This window comes from Spea bombifrons, chromosome 5 (assembly GCF_027358695.1).
Source record: "Spea bombifrons isolate aSpeBom1 chromosome 5, aSpeBom1.2.pri, whole genome shotgun sequence".
NCBI lineage: Eukaryota > Metazoa > Chordata > Amphibia > Anura > Pelobatidae > Spea > Spea bombifrons.
In genome coordinates, this window is record NC_071091.1 from 50411924 (window position 1) to 50437482 (window position 25559).

The 25559-nt window shown below is 38.0% G+C and overlaps 2 protein-coding genes across 2 annotated transcripts in view; one reads left to right on the forward strand and one right to left on the reverse strand.

Moving 5' to 3' along the window:
* The first annotated feature begins 3063 nt into the window (after window positions 1-3063).
* CFAP90 (cilia and flagella associated protein 90) lies at window positions 3064-8763 on the forward strand. The gene is made up of 3 exons (XM_053467086.1): window positions 3064-3397; window positions 7893-8009; window positions 8541-8763. The coding sequence occupies exons 1-3, from the start codon at window positions 3236-3238 to the stop codon at window positions 8718-8720; spliced, it is 459 nt and encodes a 152-aa protein (XP_053323061.1). The 5' UTR covers window positions 3064-3235; the 3' UTR covers window positions 8721-8763.
* A 2739-nt stretch (window positions 8764-11502) lies between these two features.
* ADCY2 (adenylate cyclase 2) overlaps window positions 11503-25559 on the reverse strand; it is a 276856-nt gene continuing 262799 nt past the window's right edge. Inside the window, exons 21-25 of the mRNA XM_053467615.1 lie at window positions 23580-23726; window positions 18575-18682; window positions 16417-16531; window positions 14499-14623; window positions 11503-11992 (exon numbers count right to left, since the gene is read on the reverse strand). Coding sequence (XP_053323590.1) covers window positions 11840-11992; window positions 14499-14623; window positions 16417-16531; window positions 18575-18682; window positions 23580-23726 — 648 coding nt within the window. The 3' untranslated portion in view covers window positions 11503-11839. The remainder of the gene's footprint in view (window positions 11993-14498; window positions 14624-16416; window positions 16532-18574; window positions 18683-23579; window positions 23727-25559) is intronic.

A 25559-nucleotide genomic window follows, 5' to 3' on the forward strand; every position in this document is an offset into this window, starting at 1 on the left:
TTAGTCTTAAATTAGATTGGCACAATGGCAGTAGCATACCTGGGGGGGCACTCATCAGGAGGGTGCAACCAGGCCTGCATGGGGTGTGCACCATTCCAGGGACGGACTATTCTGTTCGCTACTAGAAAAGCAGGCTCGGTTGAGGAGATCAAGGATGCAGGATCGGAGGCCTGTATTAATTATTATTTGGTGTCATATCTAGGGCTGCAACTAACGATTATTTTAATAATCGATTAATCGGCCGATTATTTTTTCGATTAATCGATTAATCGGATAAAAAAAAACAATATGCAAATTTTTCGTTTATTTAAAAGAATTTAATGAACTGGATGTTAAAAAACAACTTAAAATTTACATTAACATTCTTATTTTGTTATGATGTAATAAAAAACAATATTTTCAAAGTACAAGAACCCAAACACAATATTTATGAAACAAAATAACCCCAAACATTCTGAAAAGAGGTGGACTATTACTGTTCAAGAAACTTTGCCCCAGCACTTTGCACTTTGCACCCAGCACTTTGCACCCAGCACTTTGCACCCAGCACTTTGCACCCAGCACTTTGCACCCAGCACTTTGCCCCAGCCCTGGCACTTTGCATCCAGCACTTTGCACCCAGCATTCAGCACTTTGCACCAGCACTTTGCACTTTGCACCCAGCCCTGGCACTTTGCACCCAGCACTTTGCACCCAGCCCTGGCACTTTGCACCCAGCACTGGCACTTTGCACCCAGCACTTTGCACTGTGCCCCTGCACCCAGTCTCTAACTCTGCCCTGCACCCAGCCCTGCCCCCACATTCTGCCCTGCCCCCACACTCACACTCTGCCCTGCACCCACTCTGCCCTGCACCCACACTCACACCCTGCCCTGCATCCCCACCCCCACTCTGCCCTGCACCCAGTCTCCCACTCTGCTCTGCACCCACACTCACACCCTGCATCCCCACCCCCACTCTGCCCTGCACCCAGTCTCCTGCCCTGCACCCCCCACCCCCACTCTGCCCTGCACCCCCACCCCCACTCTGCCCTGCACCCCCACCCCCACTCTGCCCTGCACCCACACTCACGAACCGCTCTGTGCGAATGGAGCCACTCGCACAGAGCGAACCGCTCTGTGCGAATGGAGCCACTCGCACAGAGCGAACCGCTCTGTGCGAATGGAGCCACTCGCACAGAGCGAACCGCTCTGTGCGAATGGAGCCACTCGCACAGAGCGAACCGCTCTGTGCGAGTGGAGCCACTCGCACAGAGCGAACCGCTCTGTGCGAGTGGAGCCACTCGCACAGAGCGAACCGCTCTGTGCGAGTGGAGCCACTCGCACAGAGCGAACCGCTCTGTGCGAGTGGAGCCACTCGCACAGAGCGAACCGCTCTGTGCGAGTGGAGCCACTCGCACAGAGCGAACCGCTCTGTGCGAGTGGCTCCATTCGCACAGAGCGATTCGCTCTGTGCGAGTGGCTCTGTGCGATCCGTGCACATAGACATGAAGAATACTTACCTCCGGAACGCGTCACATCCGTCACGTAGCTGAAAGAAGGCGGAGACTGCAGAGCGTGTAGCAGAAGCGGGGAACGCTCGCGGAGGTAAGTAAAAGGAGCCGAGTGCTCCAACAACGAATTGATCACTCGATTAATCGATAACGGAAATCGTTATCGATGATTTCCGTTATCGATTATTATCGATTTTATCGATTCGTTGTTTCAGCTCTAGTCATATCCCGGCGCTGAAGCTGTGCACACTGCCTGTGTGATTCAGCACCAGAAGGCCTTTGCACTGATGAGGAAGAAGCTTGAGGAAAAACAAAGCTGCAGCAGATATTGACCGTGGAACAGGATAACTCCCATCACTATATACTGAGCAATATATTCACGTGGTAGGCCTAAAGCTCAAAGTTAGTTGGGTTATGCAGCAGGGCAATGATCAAAAAGCATACAAGCAAGTCTACATCTGAATGGCTCAAAATAATGTTTTTGATTTGACTTAAATCTGATTGAGATGCTGTGGCATGCCATTAAAAAAAAGGCAGTACATGCTCTTAAACTTTACAATTCTGCCATGAAGAGTGGGCCAAAATTCCTCCACAGCAAAGTTTATTGCCAGTTATCATAACATTTGATTGCATTTTTTGCTGGCAAGGGTGGCATAACTAGTTATTAGGTTTAGGAGGGCAATTACATTTTCACATTTGTGATGTGAATTGGCAAAATGTGCCAGTTTCATGCATTCCTTAGAATCTCTGATTCCGAGGGCCCCCGACAAGAGGAACTAAAACGAATGGCAAAATCTCAGAAATTTTGAAGATTTATTAATTTGTTTGCCATGTTTTTGCGTCATTACAAACTGTTTTGGTGCTCTTTGATGAGGTAAATTGGGAAGGGATTGTGTCTAGGAAGTTATATGGTTGTTATAGAGGAAAGTTTGTGTTTGAGAGAGTCAATGACAGTTACAGTGTTGAGGCTAAGATTGATGCTCATCTACCATACTGCAAGTGTCAATTGTGTACTGCAGAAAATTTACTAGGGTGTCGAGGATTGACGAAGCTTCTTCACAAAATAATCAATTATAAAAAATATCTTCCACAATTCTGAACTATGTGCTGCATTTGCTTATTTGTTAGTTACCAATACTATTTTTGTATATATTGTTTCTGTATTTAGTAGTGTATTAGGATGGGTATGCAAAATATATAATATAAACACAATCCTTTGGTTTTTTTAAAAAAAAAACACAACTTTCAGTTAAATAAGCACTTCCTAAAGTATTGTACAGCAATCTAGGCATAGTAACAAAGCCTGTAGGAAAGGAATATAAACTCACAGGGATTTAGGAATACCAGGTGCTATTTTAGTAGCTTACTGATTATTGCGTAATTGATTCACTTGGTTAAAAGCATATTGAAGCATATCTTGATTGCATCTTATTCTACCAAATTGTCAGAGCGGCACCTGCACAAATGCATCCTAAAAATGTGTATTGGAGAAAGAAGAAGTTGCAATAAAAAATTATGAGATTGTTGCAGTAAATGGAAAAAAACAAAAGGAAGAGTTATTTATCAGGGCCTATCCCCAGCTCTGAGTGACTCTTTGTGAGGTCGTCGACAGTGTTTGTTGTATTGGAAATCCTGGCAACCATTATACACTTCAGTAGCTGTAGAGGCAGGGGAAACATGAGTAGCTGAAGCTACAGAGAGATCAGGCCTTAAACATACGTTTGTTTCAGATATTCAGGTGTCATGGAGGTGCACTTTACTGGAGAACGGCAAGAAGCTAAAGAAGAATACAAAGAAATAAAAAGAAAATATCATCAGCCGCACCTTGCATCTTTGTCTGCATTCTCAATTGTGCCCTTAGAAAAAAGATCTAAGGAGCTAAGTTATTTCAATCGACTGAATAAGGTATTTCATGCAATAGTCTGTGGGGGACGCATCATTGGTTTAGGGAAAAGGGCTGACGACAAGGAACAACTTTATTTTAATTGTATGTTCTTTCAAGACATGTATACATTTACGTTGCCTTTACTCTATTGTTATAAGCTATAAGAGCCTCGTTTTAAGACCCACATCAACTTCCTAGAAGGTATTTCGAAACACTTGGATATGAAATTATAAAAACAATTCAAAATGAATATTAATTATGTTATAAAATATTAGGTCTACATTTTTTGTCAACCATGGCTCTAATTGTATGAAGCCTTTTTCTATATTTAGTAGTGTCACTTATGTTATCATAGATTTATAAAATGTATAAAAAGCTATTAACACACCTTGACTTATTTTTAAGAACTTTTAATAAGAATATCCTAAGGCATTGCAGAGTATTGATTACTTCACTGTAGTCATAGAATGAATGATGCTTGTAAGGCTGGAATACAAACTTATAAGTTTTATATCTATTATATTTAATAGCTTACAAATTATTTAATATGCATACTGGAGTATATATTGCTTAAGACTGCTTGAAAACCACACTGTCTCTTTTTCCAAACAATATAGTGAATTGTATTTGTGTAATTGGGAATCCTAACAACCATGAAATGTGTCAGTAGCTGTAGAGGCACAGAACACAATAACAGTTGAAGCAACAAAGAAACCAGGATTTAAACACAAATGTGTTTCAGATATTCAAGTCACCTTGTGAAGGTGAAGTTTAACCGAGAACTGTATGAAGTTAAAGAACTACATTTAAAAAGGCAGTATTATCAGCTGCGCCTTATTGCATTTTTGAATGTGTCAAAAGATGATTTAAGGAGCTATAAGGATATTCTTTTGGGTACATTATATTCCGTCATAAATGAGTTTAAGGTGAAAACCATAAAAGCACACTCACAAAATTATATATAAATTAATTATAGCGTACGTACAATACTTAAGCCTAAGATGCAAACTGTATGTTTATATAATTAGGCATGGTGATAATTTCCATAACACTTCATTTCATTACATTAAATGTTTTTGTTTTTTTTTTAGAGCAAAAGCAGATTCTGTTCCAGAATGGGGACGACACTAGGCTGCCTTACTGATAGTACTTTACGGCCTTCTCTAAAGTTAAACCAATTAAATATTGTTCTGTATATTATATAATACAAAAAGGGAAGCATACCCTGACAATGATGTGCTTCCATTTTTCTATTTTTCTGAAGATTTCGAGGTCTTGGTCGTGGGCACATGTCTCATCCCCCCCTACAGCTTATTATTGAGCTGTAAATTGTAATAAAGTCTCAGTGGGTTAAAAGTAGTGCAGTCCACTGGAAGGTATTCCTCCTATCTTCAAAGTTCAAAATCATTGTAGGGATTAAAGCCGCTATCCAATTGAGCAACTGGATAGTACTGCTTTTAAGCTTACGTCTTTATGTGACCATTTCCTACATGACCAACTATGTCTGCTTATCTCTTATTTATGTCTGTAACACCGCTCACGGAGTTTAGTTTCTGTTTTTGGATTAGTTATTTTAATCTTTACTCAACGCTCTGTTATTACATATACTCAGGCTGAACACTTGCAACAACTGTTGGTCTTAATGGACCTTTCCATCCTTCTCTCCTGTTCATTTCATTGAACCACATTGTATGGTAATCACCTGGCATTGTCTTGCTAATATAGATATGTGCCTATTGATGTCTGTATTTTATTACACCTCACCGCTGTACCTACATTTATTTATCATATACCTATTACTTGTTATGTATGTACACAATGTCCTAACAGTCAATGTATGATTTTACATGATGTGGTTCCTGTCTCAAAAAAACAGAATTGACAAAAAAAAGTAGTGCAGTCCATGTTGGGATTAGACTAGATGGTGTATTTTCATGTAATAGCACTTTAGGCAAAATATTTCTGTATCGTGTGAGAGAATCCACAATGCACTAAAATTAGTACTAGACACAAAACTGTGATTTCAAGTGGCTGATATAAGTGGGCTACTATGTAGGGGGCACCAATAGAAATGTTTTTCTTTGGGGGGAAACACAACTCTCCTAGTGAGCAAGGAAATGTTAAAAACCCTAGGGCTGGGCACGAATAATGATTGACGTGAACTAAGAAATGTATTTCTGAATATCTGCCTAGCTTGGATATTTGTAGATATGGCAATCATATTGTCTATGAAAACAATCACATGGCAGCATACTCTAGTACAGTGAACGTTACATTACATTACCAGCTTCAATAGCAATCTATTAAGTGAACAGACCTGTACAGCATAAGTGCAAACACATGGACACTAGTAAGCAAAAGTGGCCCAGTAAACCGCTATGCCATCTTCATTGGCTCCAGTTGTGCCACTGGATTTGTGTAGCCTCTGGAGCTTGGGGCAACCAGTAGGAGATGGCAGAACCAAGAAAACTTCTTAGTTCAGAGACAGGTCAAAATGCTAAAACAAGCAGACTGAATTGCATTTGGTGCATACAAAGCAAACAAAATACAATGCACTGAATGATTTTGTCAGAGACATTTCTGGGTATATATGGGCACCAATCTGTCCTTTTTTCCATATACATGCCCTCTGCATTGTTGGGTGATCAGTATAGTTGTATGAGACAGGACATTGTATAGTGTTCCAGAAAACCATGAACATTCTTGAAACAGTTTTCTGAAAACAAAGTTTAAGTTGATAACCCAATACACACGGAGTGCACTAATATACACTCACAGCCCTTGGAACAATTTTTAAATATTTCATTATACATTTGTAAAAAAAAACTTAAATGAAGCAGAAACGAATCACTTACTACTTACGTTGTAGTTGAACCTTAAAAAATACAATGTTCTGTCAATGCCATGTGGTAAATTGATACGTGATTTAAGATACGTTTCATGAAAATGTACTGTATGTCATAGGGGTCCAAATGAAATAGTTTGCAGAAGAACTTTAATTACACCAGAAGTGCTTCAACTGATCAACTCCACATAATGCTATGGCTGAAGTGAAGTACTCAGTGATGTGAAAAGCACTGTTCTTCTTTCAAATTATTCTAATTTAATCCATTATTTCACAGTCCATCTGCAGAACTTCGACACAAAAGTTTTACATGTAAATAGGTCTAGTTTAAATTAGCCTAATTTTCAGAATGTATCACTAGAGTCTTGGCGGTATAGAAATCTAGGTCAGCAGCGTTACTTGCCTGCGGTGACAGAAAGAAAAAAAAGATCATATATTTCATGCAGCAAATGTTTTGAATTATTTATTTCATGGAAGGAAGAGCTAGGATAGATAAAGATAAAAGTGTTGGATTTCACCTGGATATCTTTCTGTCATAATTTGAAAATACTAGATTCACATTTTAGAACAGCCCAGAATTGATGCAGGAGCTGCATGACTGCATGAAATGGTCATTGGATATAGGTAGCCACTTTTAGTCCAATAGTCTGGATTTGTTAGTTTATGAGTCTTGAAGAGGCTGCCTCACTATATCTTAATAAGGTCAGGTACAGTTAATGTTTCACGGTAGTTAGGACTTGCTGGGTATTGTGTTTAACAACCCAGGAGCATTTACACGGCTTAAGTTGATGGGCATTCATTAGGATACATAGGTTCGGGATAGCGGCGTTTGGGCCCCAGAGTTTAGATCACCGCACATAATTCAGCATCAATAAGGGGCTGCTTTATTGGGCATGGAATATTTTTAGCAGAAATAGTGCCGATGGTTCAGGTCATTGTGGATAAAACAGTAGGACATTGACTGGGGTGAGGCTGCATGGGAGGTGTGTAGGTAGAGCATCACTGAATTCAGACTTCTTTGGATGCATTTCCTACCTCCCAATTTTTACTGGTTTCATGGCAGGATCAGTGCTAGCAGGCAGGGGCTGTGGGCTAGCATTAGTGGAGAGCTTAGCTGTCTGAAGTTAAGCTAGTTTGGTGACTCACTGTACTCACTGTAGGCTGGATCCTTGGTGAGTTGCAAGTAGTGCAATCACCATGCAGGTGGCACCCTGGTGACTATGCCTATGTCAGTAGTCTCAGGAACCCCAGCAAGTCATCAAGATCACATCAGTTAGGAAGTTTAACCTCACATGTTTTATCAGTTGATGTTTATTACAGTTTGCATTAAAATAAATTGTCACAGTGTTCAATACACCGTGGCCTTTTATCACCATGCTTCCTCTTGTTTTATATATTTAATGGCCATATTTACATTGCACCAATCAAGTGTTTTCTTTTTATATTATTTTTTAACTGCTTCCCCATTTCAGAAGCTCTAATTTGTTGTGACATTTCTGGCTAGTGTATTTCAAAACTATTTTATAAATTACATTAGTATCTAAAACTTATATGCACTGTGTAATATAGTGATATAATAATTCCTTTGAAAATCATTTACACGTTTGCGGCCTACAAAGCTATTCAAGTAATGGATAAGTTATGTATAAATGTATTTATTTTTTAAAAAGGATGAACACGTTTCTACATATGACGCCATTTTCAAGAGGCCACAAGAATACAATGAAAAACTTCACAGAGACGACAGAAAACATGCAAAGCATAATGACTTAAATATTAATGCTGAGGTACCTAATGTTATTTATGCAATCATGCAGCCTCCTACCAATAATGCAATATGGATCTAGACATAGATGTGCATGGCCAAGTAAATATTACTGTACTCATGTGACATTTACAAAGAAAAAATTAACTGCCCCTCTAAAGAATAAATGTGAAAGTGCTCCAAGAGGCCAGGGTAGTGCAGCGGGTTACAGAACTTTCTTTGGGGCTCCCTCCTCAATCTTTGGACATCCTTACCAATTAACAAAATTTCAATATTTTGTTAATATAAAAATGTGGACAACCCGAATGCACAAGTCAACTAAATATAAATATTATTTAATTGTTCTCTAAATGCTAGACTATATCCCATCCCATTTACACACTAATTCATGTGTGTTTAATTTTAAATTAACATAAATCGAGGCCTAAATGTTATTAGTTATTATTTATATTATAAAATATTACTGATTATAAGTGATGCTCTGTTTACTTGAGTTGGATTTCAGTTATTTGACCGTATGCTATTACGGTAATATTTTTTTTATTCTTTTCAGGAAACCTCTCGACCAGTGGCTGTATTGAGCTCCTCAGAATATGGAAGACACTTAAATCTCCATGTTGACAAAGTTAATAGAGATCATGTTAGAATTGGTTTAGTACATGTGGACTTCCACCGCAAGAATGGAATTAGCAATTCTGTAGAAGAAGGATATGGATCTGTCATACCATCATAAGTAAACTGTATAGCCTGCTTAATAAAGCACCTTGCATCCATTATGATGCTCTATATTGTCATGATTTTGTGGTTATATTATATCAGTGGTACTTTACTCCTGTCCTCAAGGGCATCAAACATAACAGGAATTGCAAATGTGTACATAAGTCATTTACTAAGTTGAAGTGCCTGTGCTTAGCCTAGAGAGCTGCATGTTGTGACACATTTGCAGCCCTCAAAACCTAAGTCTAGGTCAGACCCGGTCTTTGCTTTGCTGATAAGTGGCTTGGACATGCTATGTCTGTGTGTCCTTTTTCTGTCTGTCATGTTTAAAGAGGCAGTATTGTAATTTGGCATTTTTTTGTTCCTTTAAGCTTTATCTTTAGGCCTGGCAGCACATACTGTGATATCGGCAAACATTTATTAACAATTCTCAACAAAAATACAGCCAAGCTGTCTGGCAAGCTGGAAAAGCCAGTGGGCAGATAATGATAAAGCCTACTGCTGTGCAAAGCCAAGGTCATTTATTATTAAAGTTTTACAGCCTACTTTATGTGCTCACTTCTTTCTGTCTATCAACTCCACCTTTTAGTTTTTTTTTCTCCAACAACACTGTGAGGTGGGATAGGGTAATATACAAAGCAGAGAAAGGAAGGACAGGATAATAACCCTGTGAGGACCTTATGGATGGCTTGCAACACAATTTGAAAGGTTAAATTGCTGGTGACAATGCATTGGTGGCTGTCCACTTGTGTATATAGTATAGTGATCTTTCTTTATCTCTCTATCTTTGGATCTGACACAAAAGGTACAGTAAATGTCATTACAATATACAGTATAGAGGCCGATGTTGGGAGAAGTAAGACAGGCAGCATTGTTGCAGTCATGTGCATATATCCTAACATTCATACCGTCATGTGTATTGCCCAGATTATTTTTATGTGGGTTGTCCAGAATTGAATCCCCATGCTCACATGCTTTGATGTGCATTGTACTTGTAAACTTGTGAGCATATCTTGGCCCAATATTACTGTACTGTACTTTTTTATAATAGCATGCTTAATTTAATATTTTAATGGCATGAAAGATCTGTGAGTGCAATTTCAAATCAAAATGAAGTCATGTATGTGCCAGTGAATCAGTGGAGTGTGGCCACAACCTGAACTTTTACATCTACTGCCTTCACTTTTCAACGCATGTATCCAGCATGCATCTGCAGGCAAAAGCATTACGTCGGCCGGCCAAGTGCACTTAAAGGTAAGTGCCCTGTTGTGCCCCAACCCACAAGCATTTGCCCAGTGTGAGTGGCATCAGGCCCAAGCCTAAACACAGCTGATGTCTACTTGCTCCTTCTTTTATCCCCTTAATACAGTGAAATAGATTTAGGAGCTTTAGGCTAAATCAACTCAACATGCTTGTCAGTCTGTGTGAAAATGCTGGGATATCCATTGGGATTCAGTTTCTAAAAAGGTAGCTAGAGTAGTCCATTGCCGAAATGCCAGGTGCTCAGATCAGGCATTTTGTGGACCAGGTACACAAATTGTTGGGAGCTGGCTGCTCATCCAGTGGTTGTGGTACACATTGATACTGATGAAAAAATGAATGGCAAATGGGTGATGTCATTAAGAAAGATTTCAAGGCAACAGGTGGCAAACGAAGAATGAGGACCTACGTATATTTTCTGACACATCACTTCTACCTTGTTATACACCTAGGAGGTGCTTAAGAAGATTAATTGATGGCTACAAAAGTGGCATAGGGAGGACGATTGGTGAGGAGGAATGATGTAGGATTGGTATCAGACTTTGTTGTCTGCTACAGACAGTAGAGAGGAGCTGTACCTCAATGATAATGGAGGTGCTGTACTAATGGAAGATGGTTAGAAGGTTGTAAGAGTTTTTCAACTAGGATGCGGGTTTGGGTTTGGCAGGTGAATACTGAATTTCAGGGGTACCTAGTATATAAAAGTCAGGGTGGATCTTTGGGAAATTATGAAGGGAATAGAGGAGCGCAGCCAAAGAGAAAATGAAATTAAATCATAGTGTTATAGGTTACTAACCACAAAGTGAATTACCAAATGCATTTACAAAGGCTTTAAAACAAACTTGGTACACAAATATTAAAAAATATATATAAAAAAAATGAATGAAATCAAAATTACAGCATCATCCCAACATTTGCTTTTATTAACAATATGCTAAATATATAATTTACTATTTAATTAACAGTACAAATAGAAAGTTCTGCTTACATTTGTATACATTTTATTACTTTAACCTAGTTCTATTTGTTCATAAGCAGTGTCGTCCTGCACCGCAGAATCCTCCTGCACGCACAAACCTATATGTACACCTGTGCTGATCCTGGCCATTTCATGTCTTTATTGGATTATATCAATACATTTGTCTTGCCTATGCAGTACTACACCCCAATGACTACATTATTTAGGTCCAGATTTTTTTTTTGTTTTTTTACTTATTTATTACAAATAATAAGGTGCATTTCTTACTACTTATCAGCTGGTAACTTAATTTGCTGAACCAATGACAATCTATAACACATTCATTTTGGATTCCAGAGCTGCAATTCATGCAAATACCACTTGCCAATTTTAAGGCCCAAATATTGAGTTCTTTATCTTAGATCACAATGTCAATTAGATGTTTGATGTTCAAGATTGGGTAGAATATGCAATGTATACTTTTCAAATGTCTTTGCCTACTTTTTTACCTAATGTTTAAATTCCTAATGCAAAAACATCATAAAACACAATTATTCTAGCCCCAGAACTCATATCATCATTGTGAAAAATAATCAGTTTATTAAAAGTTAGGTTATAAACACTGAAATAAATATGAAACAGTATAAACTTTTAATGAATTAGTTAACTTTACAAAAGACAATGACAATTAAACATTTGATACATTTTGTACAAAACTGGCCCTAAGAGTCTCTCGTAAAGAATATGAGGGAGGTTATGGAGAATGGGTGATCCTAATGTGTCACTGGTTATGAGACACAACTGGTTAACACGTCCATATGGTGCAGGTGATAGTGGTGTAAACAAATACTGTTTTAATGCCAGACTACTGTAGCAGACATTGAAGAGGATTGTTTTTTTTCAATATCTCCCAACACTCATGATGCCACATTGCCTTGTGACAATGATCTTGTCATTTCAGTATGTACAAAATATGTTTTCAACTCTCCTTTTCCTTTAACATTGATAATCCCCCTGCAAGTGCAAACATATCCCAGAGCTGATAAAACATTACATGTTTCCTCTGTAACCTAGACAAAATGAAAAAGAAATAACACATTAAATATAATATATATATCTAACATATCATCAATTCTTACACGACTGCTAGTCTACCAATGAAACTGAGATCCCCACTGTTTGGTGGCTTTTAGGTATATGACAAACTGTTAATAAGCTGTATATTCTGCAGTAATGGTTGTAATGACAGCTAGTTTGATTCCACCTGTGGGTAGCCAGCGGTAGGTCTGTGCTCTGCTTTTTACTCTGTGCAAAACATAATCATAGTTATGGCAAAAACAAATCTCTATCACATAAATAGACATGTAAATCCAAAAGAAGATTGCCTAACGGTATAGTATGATCTCCAAATGGAATATGTAAAAGTATATTGATTATATCAGTAGACCAGTATGAGGTCTTCATTCATTCTCATGGTAAAGGCTCCACAGTGACTGAGAGCAATCCCTACTTATCTTATTATGCTCATATAGATATTTTAGTGTTTTCTTTCAAGCTAGAGAACCTACTGTATAATTATAATGTTTATCCTTTAATACTTTTTATTCAATGGACACAAATGTAAAAAGACCAATGCAATTTATGTTGTCACTCTAGCACGAGCGGTTTAAGGGCTCATACCCGTTCCTGACAAGACACACATAAAAAGTAGATCCAGGCCATATGAGCTTGCGATACAATCATACACAATACACAGCAGTTGTCAAATTGCCCCCCACATCATCTATTATATGTTATAAAGGTTCTACAGATGCTCTTGATGATTAATATATGGATGTTTTGCATTCCAGAATTAAAGAGGTAAAATAATTATACAGACATGTTTTGCACTCCAGCATTTTAGTAGTAAATAATTACTCACACAACCTGAAGTCTTATGGAGTACAAGAAAATGTCCTGGTATCTGATTGGGTTTGTCTGATCATTTGTTAAAAGTTGCAATAAGCTGTAGTGTTAAAATGTTTTAATTTATTTGAGGACAAATTACCTGCAATGATTGTATTGAGTTAAATGTGTGTATCAACATTATGTAAAGCTTGTATGTGGTCAGTAATAAATAGCTGAGGGTGCAGTCATTTTCTCAGTGATTAAAATCCTTTTATAGAAAACTACTCAATGAGACTCCAAAGGGGATTCAGTAAACATAACAAAAAGGGTATTTATCAAAAAATAAGTACATATACTGTGGCAAGAAAAAGTGAACCCTTTGGAGTTACCTGGATTTTCTGCATTAATTGTTCGTAATTTGCGATCTGATCTACACAAGTATAGATAAACATAATGCACTTAAGCTAATAACACACAAACAATGATAATCTTTCATGACTTTATCGAACACACACATTAAATATTCACAGTGCAGGTGGAAAGAGTAGGCGAATCCTTTAATTACTGGTCGAACTTAGGATGTCTGGTGTGAACAGCTCTGTTGTGGTCATTTCACAACATCTCTAACTTCTACTGAGCTTTAGCTGGTGGACATTATCTTTTATGACACCAAGATAAACTTGGTAATTCATTGTCCCCTTGATGATGACAAGCTGTACAGACCCTGAGACAGCAAAGCAGCCGTAAATCATGCACCCTCCACCATACTTAATTATTGGGATGATGTTTTAACCTTAGTTTCATCAGTCCACAAAACATTTTCCCAGTAGCTTTGTAGAGGGTCAAGTTGGCAAACTTCAGGCAAACAGCAATGTTAAATTGGAGAGCAGCAATTTCCTCTGTGGTGTCCTGTCATTGAATCAATGCCTGTCCAATGTTTTGCATATGGTAGACTCAAGAAAAAAAGATGTTAACCAGTTCCAATGATTCCTTCAAGCCTTTAGCTGTTACTCTAGGGTTCTAGGGCTTTTTTTTTTACCTCATTGAGCATTCTGCATTATGCCCTTGGGGTCATATTGGATGGGCACACACTTCTAGGAAGAGTAGCCACAGTACTAAATAGTCTACATTTATAAACAATTTGTCTAACTGGGGGCTGATGAATATGTAAGCTCTTGGAGATTCATTTGTAACCCTTTCAGCTTTATGCAAATAAACACTTCTTTTTTGTGGGGAATGGTTCACATCAGCAGATACTTCTTGAGAATAGTAAACTAAAAATGTTTGAGGGTTTTTTAAATACAAAGTAGTTCTAAAACACATTTACAATCCCACTTCATGGACTGAACTCCATGTTTGCTAACTCCTGACTCCAATTAGCTTTTGTTGAAGTGGGGTTCACATACTTTTTTCAACCCACAACCAGTGAATGCTTGAATGGGGCATTCAATGTGGACAAGAACAATAGAGTATTTTGTGTGTTATTATTTAAAGCAGATTGTGTTTGTTCATTACTGTAGCTTAGATGATGATCATATATTTTAAGGCATATTTTACTTTTTCTTGCCACTGTAGATTCATGTCACCTGCTTACAAAGGAATCTCCAACATCCTATCTATAACCTATTTTCTCTAAAAATAACTATTTGTTTTTGTTGAACAAAAATCATGCGAATGCCAATGCCATACCTGTATTTTACCTAAAACACCTGTGCTGTCCATTCTGCTTGCAACATTTACAGTATTACCCCAGATGTCATATTGTGGTTTTTGAGCTCCAATAACTCCAGCTATGACTGGTCCATGGTTGATACCTGGAAAAATTTTAATTTTGTATATTTACAAATAAATAAATAAATAAATAAAACATTTCAAAGCAAGCATCTCATTATATAAAAGAAAATCCAATTCCAAGTTGAATTGCAGTAGTACTGATTTGCTTGCTTTTGAAGTAGAGAAAAATAGAAATTACTATTAGGAAGAATGTCACTAATCAAACCTACCCCAAATGCTTACAGTCTGAATGTACATAGTATCTAATCTAGAAGCACAAGTAAGTATAAGAGTTCATGTAAAACTATATTAACAGTAATGTGACACCTACTTTCTGCTCCAAAAAGAGACATGACCACATTGGCGTTATTGCATGCCAACTGCTGTCAAAAGCATCAATTATACAGTGCTAGGTTTATTACCATCTAATCTCCACTTTTTACATTTATTACAGCAACACAATCATTTTAAGAAACAATATGGTACCTAATAAAATATATAAACGATCTGAGTTAATTAATTTAATAGCGAATAAAATAATCAAAGCTGGCAATTTCAGCTACAGTTAAGCGATTTATGTCATAAGATCATTAGTTACAAATGAGTCTGAAAAACCCTGAATTATTAACACTGTTTATACACATACCTATGAATGCTATAAGTTTGACCCAGTGTCTTTATATTCTGGGGCAGTGAGAATCCATCCCCTCTCCCAGTTGTCCTCCCACTCTCAAATTACTTAACACTATCTAGGGCTAGCTCTGCCTCTATTATAGGGCTGCAACAACTAATCGATAAAATCGATAATAATCGATAAAGAAAATCATTGACAACGATTTTCACTATCGATTAATCGAACAGGTTTTTATCGATTATTAAAGAGAGGGGTTTTCAGAGCAAATGCTCTGAAAAACTCCTTTCCTTATATAATCCGACCTCAAACAGAGATCGGATTATAACACTAGAATCCAGATCCCCCGCAACGCATTTCAAGGGGGCATAAGACATTTGCCCTTATTAAAGGTATATCAGGGGGCTCAGTTGCATATCATTGGCATATAAGGAGTATAAGGCATATCGGGGGCACAGTGGCATATCAGGGGCACAGTGGAATCTCTGGCATATAGGAGGTATAAGGGACATCTGGGGGCAGAGTGGAATCTCTGGCATATAAGAGGTATAAGGGACATCTGGGGGCAGAGTGGCAAGCTGGGGGTCAGATGTGCATAACTGGGGGCAGTTTGGTAAATAAAAGAAAATATAAACAAGGCTTTTTTCTCATAATTTTTATTAATTATGAAAAATAGTTAATATATGAATTAATATTTACTAATAACTTTGTATTAAAACCTAGTTTGAGAAACACTGTGTTTGGGTTCTTGTAGCTTTTATTATGTCAGTAAAATAAGAAGGTGAATAGAGAAATGCCATTGTGATAAAGAGATGAAAGTATAAATTGTAAGTTTTTTATTACATTATTTTAAATAAAAAAAATTGAATTTTTTATCCGATTAATCGATTAATCGAAAAAATAATCGGCCAACTAATCGATTATTAAAATAATCGTTAGTTGCAGCCGTAATTATGACTAAACAAGTCCTTGAGACTATCATGTAAAGTTAGCCCCACCCCCCCATGAAGCCGCTTCTTCAGAGGGGAAGGGCTCTGGGAACGTCTACCTCTATAAGTTTCTAGGTATCCTTATACATCATTTCTATAATATGATTTGTGAAATTAATATTTTGCTGTGTTTTGTCGAAAGGAAAGAGACATGTTTACCAGGAATATAGCCAAAGTGATTTTGAGGTATACATACTGTCTGATTGATACATACCCACTCTAAGCATGAAGTCATTGAATGAATGTTTGTTTATCACATCAAGTTTTGCAATAAGTGCAAAAGCAAACTCCACCATAGTTCCTATGTGCATGTACTGTCTGTCTGTTTCCTGAAATATATAAATATATAAAAAATACATAATAGGCATAAAATGCTGTTTAGCGATTCATTTCACACAAAATTTGAACCACTGTAATAATATAGTGTACAGGCCTAATGTAATTTAAATCAGTGACCACCCACCCCAGTCCTCAGGAACCCCTAACCGTTTTTACTATTTTTACTTTCCTCCATTACTCTCTGTTTCTGAGGATATACTTGTAACCTACAGTACTGAGGGTCCATGATGGCCATAGCTGTGCTTTGTTGGAACATTGAACAGATAAATGGGGTCCACCGTTACTTTAGTTACTTTAATTGTAGTACCACCTATGTATAATTGTAACCTCTGAAAGGTGGTTCCCAAGTAGTTTATGCAGGTACCCAGGATCTCATAGGTCTTAAAGGCCCTTTACAGTTGAAAGGGAGAAACTTTTGAGCCCCTAAAACTCTACATCTTTGTAACCACTGGAATGTTTTCCTTTTAAACTGCTTGGTTTTAGAATACTTTCAATCTTTGTACTAAGGGAATCCAAATTAGTTTGCTTTGATGTACAATACTTAACAGGGAGCCTGCATTTATTCAACAATATATCTATTGAGATACATTATCGTGCTTGGGTTTCCCCACCACTCATTCACCTTTGTGAGCCCTGATCCTTAGAAACTATAAAACCCCTGTGTTGTTTAGAGTCATTGTATGACCAAAACCATGTGGACGCCTGGCTATCACACCTATATGAGCTTGTTGACATCTCATTCCAAAACCATGGGCAATAATATGGAAACATTCCGGCCCCACTTTGTGACTATAAGAGGCTCCACTCTCCACTGTATAGTCAAGTGACTGGCTTGCAATCGGCATTGAAACTTATCCCAAAGGTGTTCAGTATAGTTAAGGCCAGGTCTCAATGTAGGCACTCAAGCCCCTCCACACCAAACTCATCAAACCATGCCTTTATGTATGTCTAAAATGTATTTGCATGATTTAGCATTACAGCATGATGGAGCTCTTCCACGACAAATTCTACTGCCAGTATGTCTATGGGGATGACATGCCAATGCTTGCTTGATTTGATATACCTGTTAGCAGTGAGTGTTTCTGAAAAACCTAAACGCAATAATTAGGAGGCATCTGCATACTTTTGGCCATATAGTATATATGGAAGTATTCTTTCTTGAAATTTAGATATTTTATTACAGAAACATGTTATATATTTATTTTGTCCCTAAGCCTATTGTTCTGCACAACAGGGTTTGAGAATCATTACAATTCACCTTTTTGCCACCTTAGACTTCTTTACTAGGTCTAGTAGTGTTAAGTTGTATTACACCTTGTTTTCTAGTTAAAGAATATTGCAATCTGGGTAGTGCAATGCATTGTGGGTGATTGCAAGGCATTCTGAGAGGGAGGAGCCTCTATTTTACAGTCTTCAGTCACCAGGACTCATCATCAGAGCTGCCTCTGTTGTCTCCTTCCAAAACTCCACCATCTGTGTAATAGCATATCTGGTGAGACATTTACTTCTGTTTCAGGGACATTATAGTATTCAGAGCTGTTCAGTTATTTGTATTATTACTCAGGAAAGTTAACTGTTAGACTGTTAGCTAGCCATGTCATTCTATGTATAGGCAGCCATTTTGCCATGTACTTCACTGTTATGTAATGTTGTTATACATGCAGTTCCTATGCTTTGTACTTATACATGTTATTTGTATTCTTATAGTTTTACCACATCACATCACATGTACACGCTTACGCACTACAATCCTGTTTTGTCATATATACTCAACAACCTGTTCACCAATAAACAAGTTAAACTACAAAGAACTTTGGAAATTTGGAAAACAGGAATGGTTTATACTGAATGTCAGACTGCACACAGTGTGAACGTGTAAGAAGACAGAACACCTATATATTTTTGCTGTTGGTAAACAAACATTTGGTAAACAAACATTTGGTACACATGACAACCTATTAGCTTAATACCAATTAGCTTAATCTTATCTGATATGATATCAAAACAATAAATATAACATGTTGCCACTATACCTGACTGTATTCCTGATTTGGAGTTGCACTAAGTCCTGTAGCTGCCATGTAAGTGCTTCCTATAGTCTTGATCTTTTCAACACCACTGAATTTTGGTTTAGACAATAACTATAAAACAAACATTGTCAAAAGTACATCAAACTAAAATATTCAACTTATCAATCATAAACAATATTTCAGACCTAGAAATGGAAAGCAGTTAAAGGGGAACTCCTACAATTGTTCCTATATTTTCTTATAAAGCATGTAATACATACATAAACCTTACAAAAAAAACCCTATTAATATTAGCTTTATCACTTACCTTTATGTTTCCCATAAGTACTTATCTATCCATGATCCTATTCTACTAATAATAAAAATATTACATTTAAAAAAGCCCTATCTACCCAGACTCTGAGTCTATAATGTAGACTGAAATGAGGTCCATCCAAACACTCTTTGACCCAGTGTAACCTATGAGAAAAAATAGTTATCCACTAATGGTCATCATTTCCCTCAAGTCCACATCCTTGGCCCAGGGAGATGACCATCCAAAAATGAAATAAAATCAGTACTTAAAAATAGCATAAAAATGTCGATATGCACTGGATCCTAAAATGGCTGCTGGTTGTGTGGGAGTGTATACTCCCATACACCATCAGCACTAAGTGGATAGTACTGGCACCCTTGGTAAATATGAGCAAAGAAGGTTGTGAAAAATGTTCTTTATTATTTACCCTTTTCATCTTTTCCTCAACAACAAAAAATACCCACAGAAATACTCTGCTTTCATGGTTATCAAACAATTGCAAAGACAACACAGGTTTATCCAAAAATAAAATGTTAAATATATGTGTGGCACACTTATTGGCACCCCTATGAATTTATATGATAAACATTCCCATTGATATTTTACATTTTTTAGTACACCTCGATGACTAGGAACAGGAAATTGTTCAACCATGACTTTCACAGGAGTATAAATATTAGGGGACACATAGGCCAAATTCCCATTCATTACAATAGATAAGAACAAGAAACATAGCTGTGATGTGCGGCAAAAGGTTGTTGAACGTCACAAAATGGGAAGAGGCTATAAGAAAACAGCAAAAAAATGTAATGCCCATTTCTACCGTCCCTGGAAATATTATGAATCAATCTGGAAGATTACGTGTGTCTATATTGTCTCAACACACTGTGAAGAGGATAGTTTGAGTGGCCAAAAAATATCCAGGGATCACAGTTGGAGAATTGCAGAAGTTAGTTGGATCATGGGGTCAAAACTACAATCCTACATCACCTATCTCTCCACAAGTTGTTTGGAAAGGTTTCAAGAAAAAAACCTCTACTCTTACTCAAAAACAAACTCAACTATCTTCAGTTTGCCAGACACTACTGGAACTTCAAATGGGATCGGGTTCATGGTTACATTAAACCAAAAATAGAGCTTTTTAGCAATAAACAACAGAGATGGGTTTGACGCAAGCAGAGAGGTAACTATATGGAAAAGTACCTCATGTCCACAGTTAAATATGGTGGTGGCTCTTTAATGTTTTGAGGCTGTTTTTCTGGGACCTTGACATTTTGTTAGAATACATGGCATCATGAACTCTATCAAATAGCAACAGCTATTAAATGCATACCTGAGTTCCTCTGCCAGAAAGCTTAAAATGGGCCATGGTTGGATCTTCCAGTAGGACAATGATCCACAACATACATCAAAATCAACAAAAATGGCTTACTGACCACAAAATCCCACCATGGCCTTCCTAGTCCCCTTACTTGAACACCATAGAAAACTTGTGGGGTGAACTGAAGAGGAGAGTCCATCAGCATTGACCTCAAAATTTGAAGGATCTGGAAAGATTCTGTATGGAAGAATGGTCTCAGATCTGTTGCCATGTGTTCTCAAACTTTATCAGGCATTATAAGAGAAGATTCATTGTAAGATAACGCTGCTATCTTGGCCAAGGGAGATAGCGCAAAATATTGACTAGAAGAGTGCCAATAAATGTGCAACACATATATTTAACAAGTTTTTTGGAAAAACCTTTGTTGTGTTTGCAATTGTTTAATATTCACGATAGCAGAGTATTTTTGTGTATTTCTTTTAGAAAAGTTCACAAGGTATAGCAATAAAGACAATTCTTCACAACCGTCTTTGCTTATATTTACCAGTGGTGCCAATATTTGTGGAGGGCACTGCACATTGCATCTTGCATTGACTTTAGTTGTCCCAACTGATACATAACTTCCTTATGTAATGCTTTGCTACATAATGGTTAGTGACATGTCTTTGATGGGTTCTTTCCTTGCGATTAATAAGATCTAGTATTCTGATTAACCATGTGGTAGAACATAATACATGTCCCAAGAAAATCATATTCTTGTGCAATGACAATTATCTTCAACGGAAAAGCAACTCATGAAACAGACAATCAGAAGAGCTCTGAATGAATTCTAAACCACCCCTGAGGGCTTTGTACATCTGGAGAAAGGGATCTTTTGCCTACTACATGTTCAATTAACATTTGTATGAGTCACTTCTTCCTATTCCTGTTTCATCATTATGTAACTGCACTTTTGCTACTTGACTCTAATAAGGTGAAGCAGCTTCAGCTTTCCTTTGTGACTGCATTGAAGCATGATATAACTTTGCAAGGATAGAACATTAAAACTACAGCTATACTGAATAAACTCTATCTGTTAGGCTAAAAAGAGAATTTTAGCTTGTTATATTACACAAACCCGAGAAATTTTGAGTCAAAAGCACAGAAATTATTTCCAAAAATTTCCATACAATCTTATTTTTATTTTAACCCCTTGATGACAATTGATGGTCCGGGCATGTCACGCAAAAACATTCAGTTAGCCATAATTAACGTGCCAGGACCGTCATGGCTTTAAACGGGTGCAGAAAGTGATCTAAGTTCGCTTTCTGCACCCAAAATCTGCATCAAGGGTCATGTCTGGCCCCAGGGGAGGGCTGGCTGCCTACAGCCTGTGGGGCAAGTCTAGTCAAGTGGCCAATTGCGCCACCGAATCAGCCCACCATCCATGCCCATCTTTTCCTGATTCTCTGACACATGTTGATGTAATGTGATGGGATTGGGAGTATGTCAGTACACTAAAAAAAGTCATCATACACGTGAAGCCTGAAGCCACAATTTAACATGACTAATCCTTTTTAATAAAATATGCAGATTGAAATAGATTAAATAATACAAAACCTTTACTTTTCTGCTCACAGATTTCTGGGCCTAGAAAGTTTTGTCCTTTAAAGTGACTATAGTTCAATTTATTCCTACAGGAAGTAAAGTGCCAGGAAACAGATGATCAAATACACACCAGGACAGGCTCTGCCACACTGACACCCAAACACACACACCAGTATAGGCTCTGCCACACCGACACACCAAATACACACATACCAGCACAGGATCTGTGACACCGACACCAAACACACACACACCAGGATAGCCTCTGCCACACCAACAGCCAAACACACACACACCAGGACAGGCTCTGCCACACCGACACCCAAAAACATACACACCAGGACAGTCCCTGTCACACTGACACCCAGACACACACACACCAGGACAGGCTCTGACACCCACCAGACGAGCTAAGCTACAACAATAATAAAACAAAGTATTTTCAACACTACTTTGTCATTGACCCCCCTTTTAGTGTTTTTGCCCCTTTTTGTGTAATGGCCCCAGTTGCTACCCTTGTGTATTGATACCGCCAGCATAGATAAAATGCTGCCCTGCAGTATGGGGGATGTATATCTGACAAGTTTGTTTCTTCCATGAGTCTATACATCCCCCATACTGCAGGTCAGCATTTTACCTGGGCTGGTCAGCAGAATGTAAAAGCTATATGTGTCCTGGAAAACATGGCCAATGCCGTCACCCTAATGTGCTCACACCCTTGTGTATTGCCCCCAGCTAGCCCCACATTGTATATTTATCCTACCGCTCAGCCCCCCCCCTTTAGTACTGATTTATGTGATGCCCACAGCCAGCACCCTCTTGTGAATGAATGCCCCTCCCCTTAACACCCAGATTTCCCTCACAGGATCTGCCTAGCACCGAGAATAGAAGCATAGGACTTCCCACCTTTGCCCCTAAAGAACCCGCCTGTGGTATCCTCAAACAGCCTCCCTGTGCAATGCTTTACCCCCACTTACACATCCATGCAATCACACACATATTAATTCATTTATTATTCACAAACATTCATTCACTCATTCATATATTAATTTCCTAATTTACAGATACTAATCATTTACAGCTACTCATTCATTCACTCAATGACAGAAACTCATTAATTCCCTCAATCACACATACTCATTCATACAACCTCCCTCACCCCTTACCTGACCTGCAGATCACTCTGTGCCACTCGCAGACTTCTGCAGGAGCCGCTGCATCCCTTCTGCGTTCTTCTCTTGTACCACCGGGAAAGCAGGAAGGGAGCGGAGTCATGTGATGTGACGTTAAGTCACATCACTCCACTGGTTTCCTGCTTGTCCTGGGTGGAACAAGAGACGCTGCTTGCACAGCGAGAAACGCACAGGTAAGTGGCAGGTTGTTTTATAGTAAATGATATCATACAATTAGAAATAATGACATCTAAAGTAACAATGCCTAAGATGTCCTATGTGTAGGTTTTGTAAGTAATAAAAAAAAATGTTTTGTGGTTCCTAAGATGCCACAGAGTAATATCAACTGACAAAATATAAATATTTAGTAATGCAAAGACATTATAGCTAACATTTTATTCAAGCCTTATTTGAGTAACAAGCCTCTTAGGTAGTGCTTGGTGCATATGTGTACAAAAGTGGCTGTACCTTGGTTAATTAAGCTTAACAACAGGAACTTGTTTCTAAAACTCTACAACAGGTTTTGAAACTGTATTATTTGTGAATAAGGTACTGAAGCACACAGTGCAGACAGATATTTTATTTTTATCTATATGCTGGGTTTGTTGATCTTTTCTTGGATAACCTACTTACATCATCGAAGTCTGCGATTATCTCATTTAGCAATCTCAGACATTCCAGACCTTCTTTATTGACATCCGATTCTGTATAAAATTCCTTGAAATCTGGTATAGATGCAAACATTACACAAACACAGTCATATGACTGATGATATAACTCCTATAATAAAAAAGCAAAGGGATGTTATAAAGTAGCATAGATTAATAAATTGTATGAGAATTTTAGTACACTAGTCATGTTCTGACATAAAAATGTACCCAGTATGTGTTTCTCATTATATTAGAAGTAAATATAGCACATATGCATAATCAGTACAATGAATTAGAAAAAGTATAATATAGAATTACCCCAAAACATTTATTTAACACTTAATACAAGATAGTTGACAGCCCATCCTATTCACCAGTAGGAATTGAGAACTGAGACTCAGGTTAATAAAGTGGTTCTTTAGAGTACATATACAAAGAAGAATAGGTCAAATGATGCATACATTTTAACCAATGGTTGATGGCAGACGAGCCCCCTGCTGGCGACCAATAGAGTCGCTCATACAGACTTTTAAAATCCTAATGCAGCAACTTGTCCAACAGAGACCAGTGGTGTCCCTGCTGTATCAGATAAATGTCCATACCAGTGACTTTGTTGGTCGCTGGCACGGACTTTTAACTGTTGCAGCGGGGAGACCAGCGGTGTCCCTGCTGTGTCAGTTAAATGTCCGTACCAGCGACCCCTTATACAAAACCGCAAAAAACGGGAAAAAAACGAACACGAAGAATGTCCACGAATATTCGCCCGAGAGAAGACAGGAACAGGCGAATATTCGCAGAATACGAAGATTTTTTTTTGCCGAAGACAAACACGAAGACCTCCCTGGTGCCCAAGTCTACTAGTAACCAACATAAAGAACTACCCATGGACCATAGCAAAATAATATACATAGTGTAATGAAGGATGAGCCATCAGTAAAAAAAGAGCAATGTAAATGAACAGAAATCTTGTGAATATGTTACTGAAAAATACAGCAAGAATATCATATATACTATAAAAAAATAATATAATATATAATAATATTGGACTAACAGAATTATGGATTGACAAGCTTTCGGGAGTTCTCCCTTTCTCAAGTCTAAAACATTTCTGAGCAAAACGACACATAGAATTCAAGTGGGAGGCTGGGACAAAGATGGCTATGGGAAACTGGTGAGAAACTCTGTCCCCAGTCCCATGTTTAGTGACAAAGATGCCTATGGGAAACTGGGGGCAAAAGCAAACTCTGTCCCCAGTTTCCCATAGGCATCTTTGTCACTAAATAGCTTCCCATAGTCCCATGTTCAGTGACAAAGATGCCTATGGGAAGCTGGGGGCAAAGGCAAACTCTGTCCCCAGTTTCCCATAGGCATTTTTGTCAGTAAATAGCTCCCCATGATCCCATGTTTAGTGACAAAGATGTCTATGGTAAACTGGGGGCAAAGCCAAACTCTGTCCCCAGTTTCCCATAGGTATCTTTGTCAGTAAATAGCATACCATGGTCCCATGTTTAGTGACAAAAATGCCTATGGGAAACTGGGGTCAAAGGCAAACTAGGTCCCCAGTTTCCCATAGGCATCTTTGTCACAAAATAGCTTCCCATAGTCTCATGTTTAGTGACAAAGATGCCTATGGGAAACAGGGGACAGAGTTTGCCTTTGACCCCAGTTTCCCATATGCATTCCAGGTATGCTGGAAAAATGCAATAACTCAATTATGCAACCATTGTGAATAATAAGATAATGTAGAATGAAGCTATTTACACAAAACCATGTTGAATCCATTGCCTTATGTCCAGCTCAGCTTTCTGTGTGTAATTGTTTTGTTGTGTTTTATTGTGTGAGCTCTAAATACCAAGTGGGGGTTTATCTATACCTTTAATGTCGTGTTTTTATGTGAATTCCAATTGATCTATACCCACAAAGCTGGGTTTTTGTGTTATTCTATAGATCCATATCTGCTGTG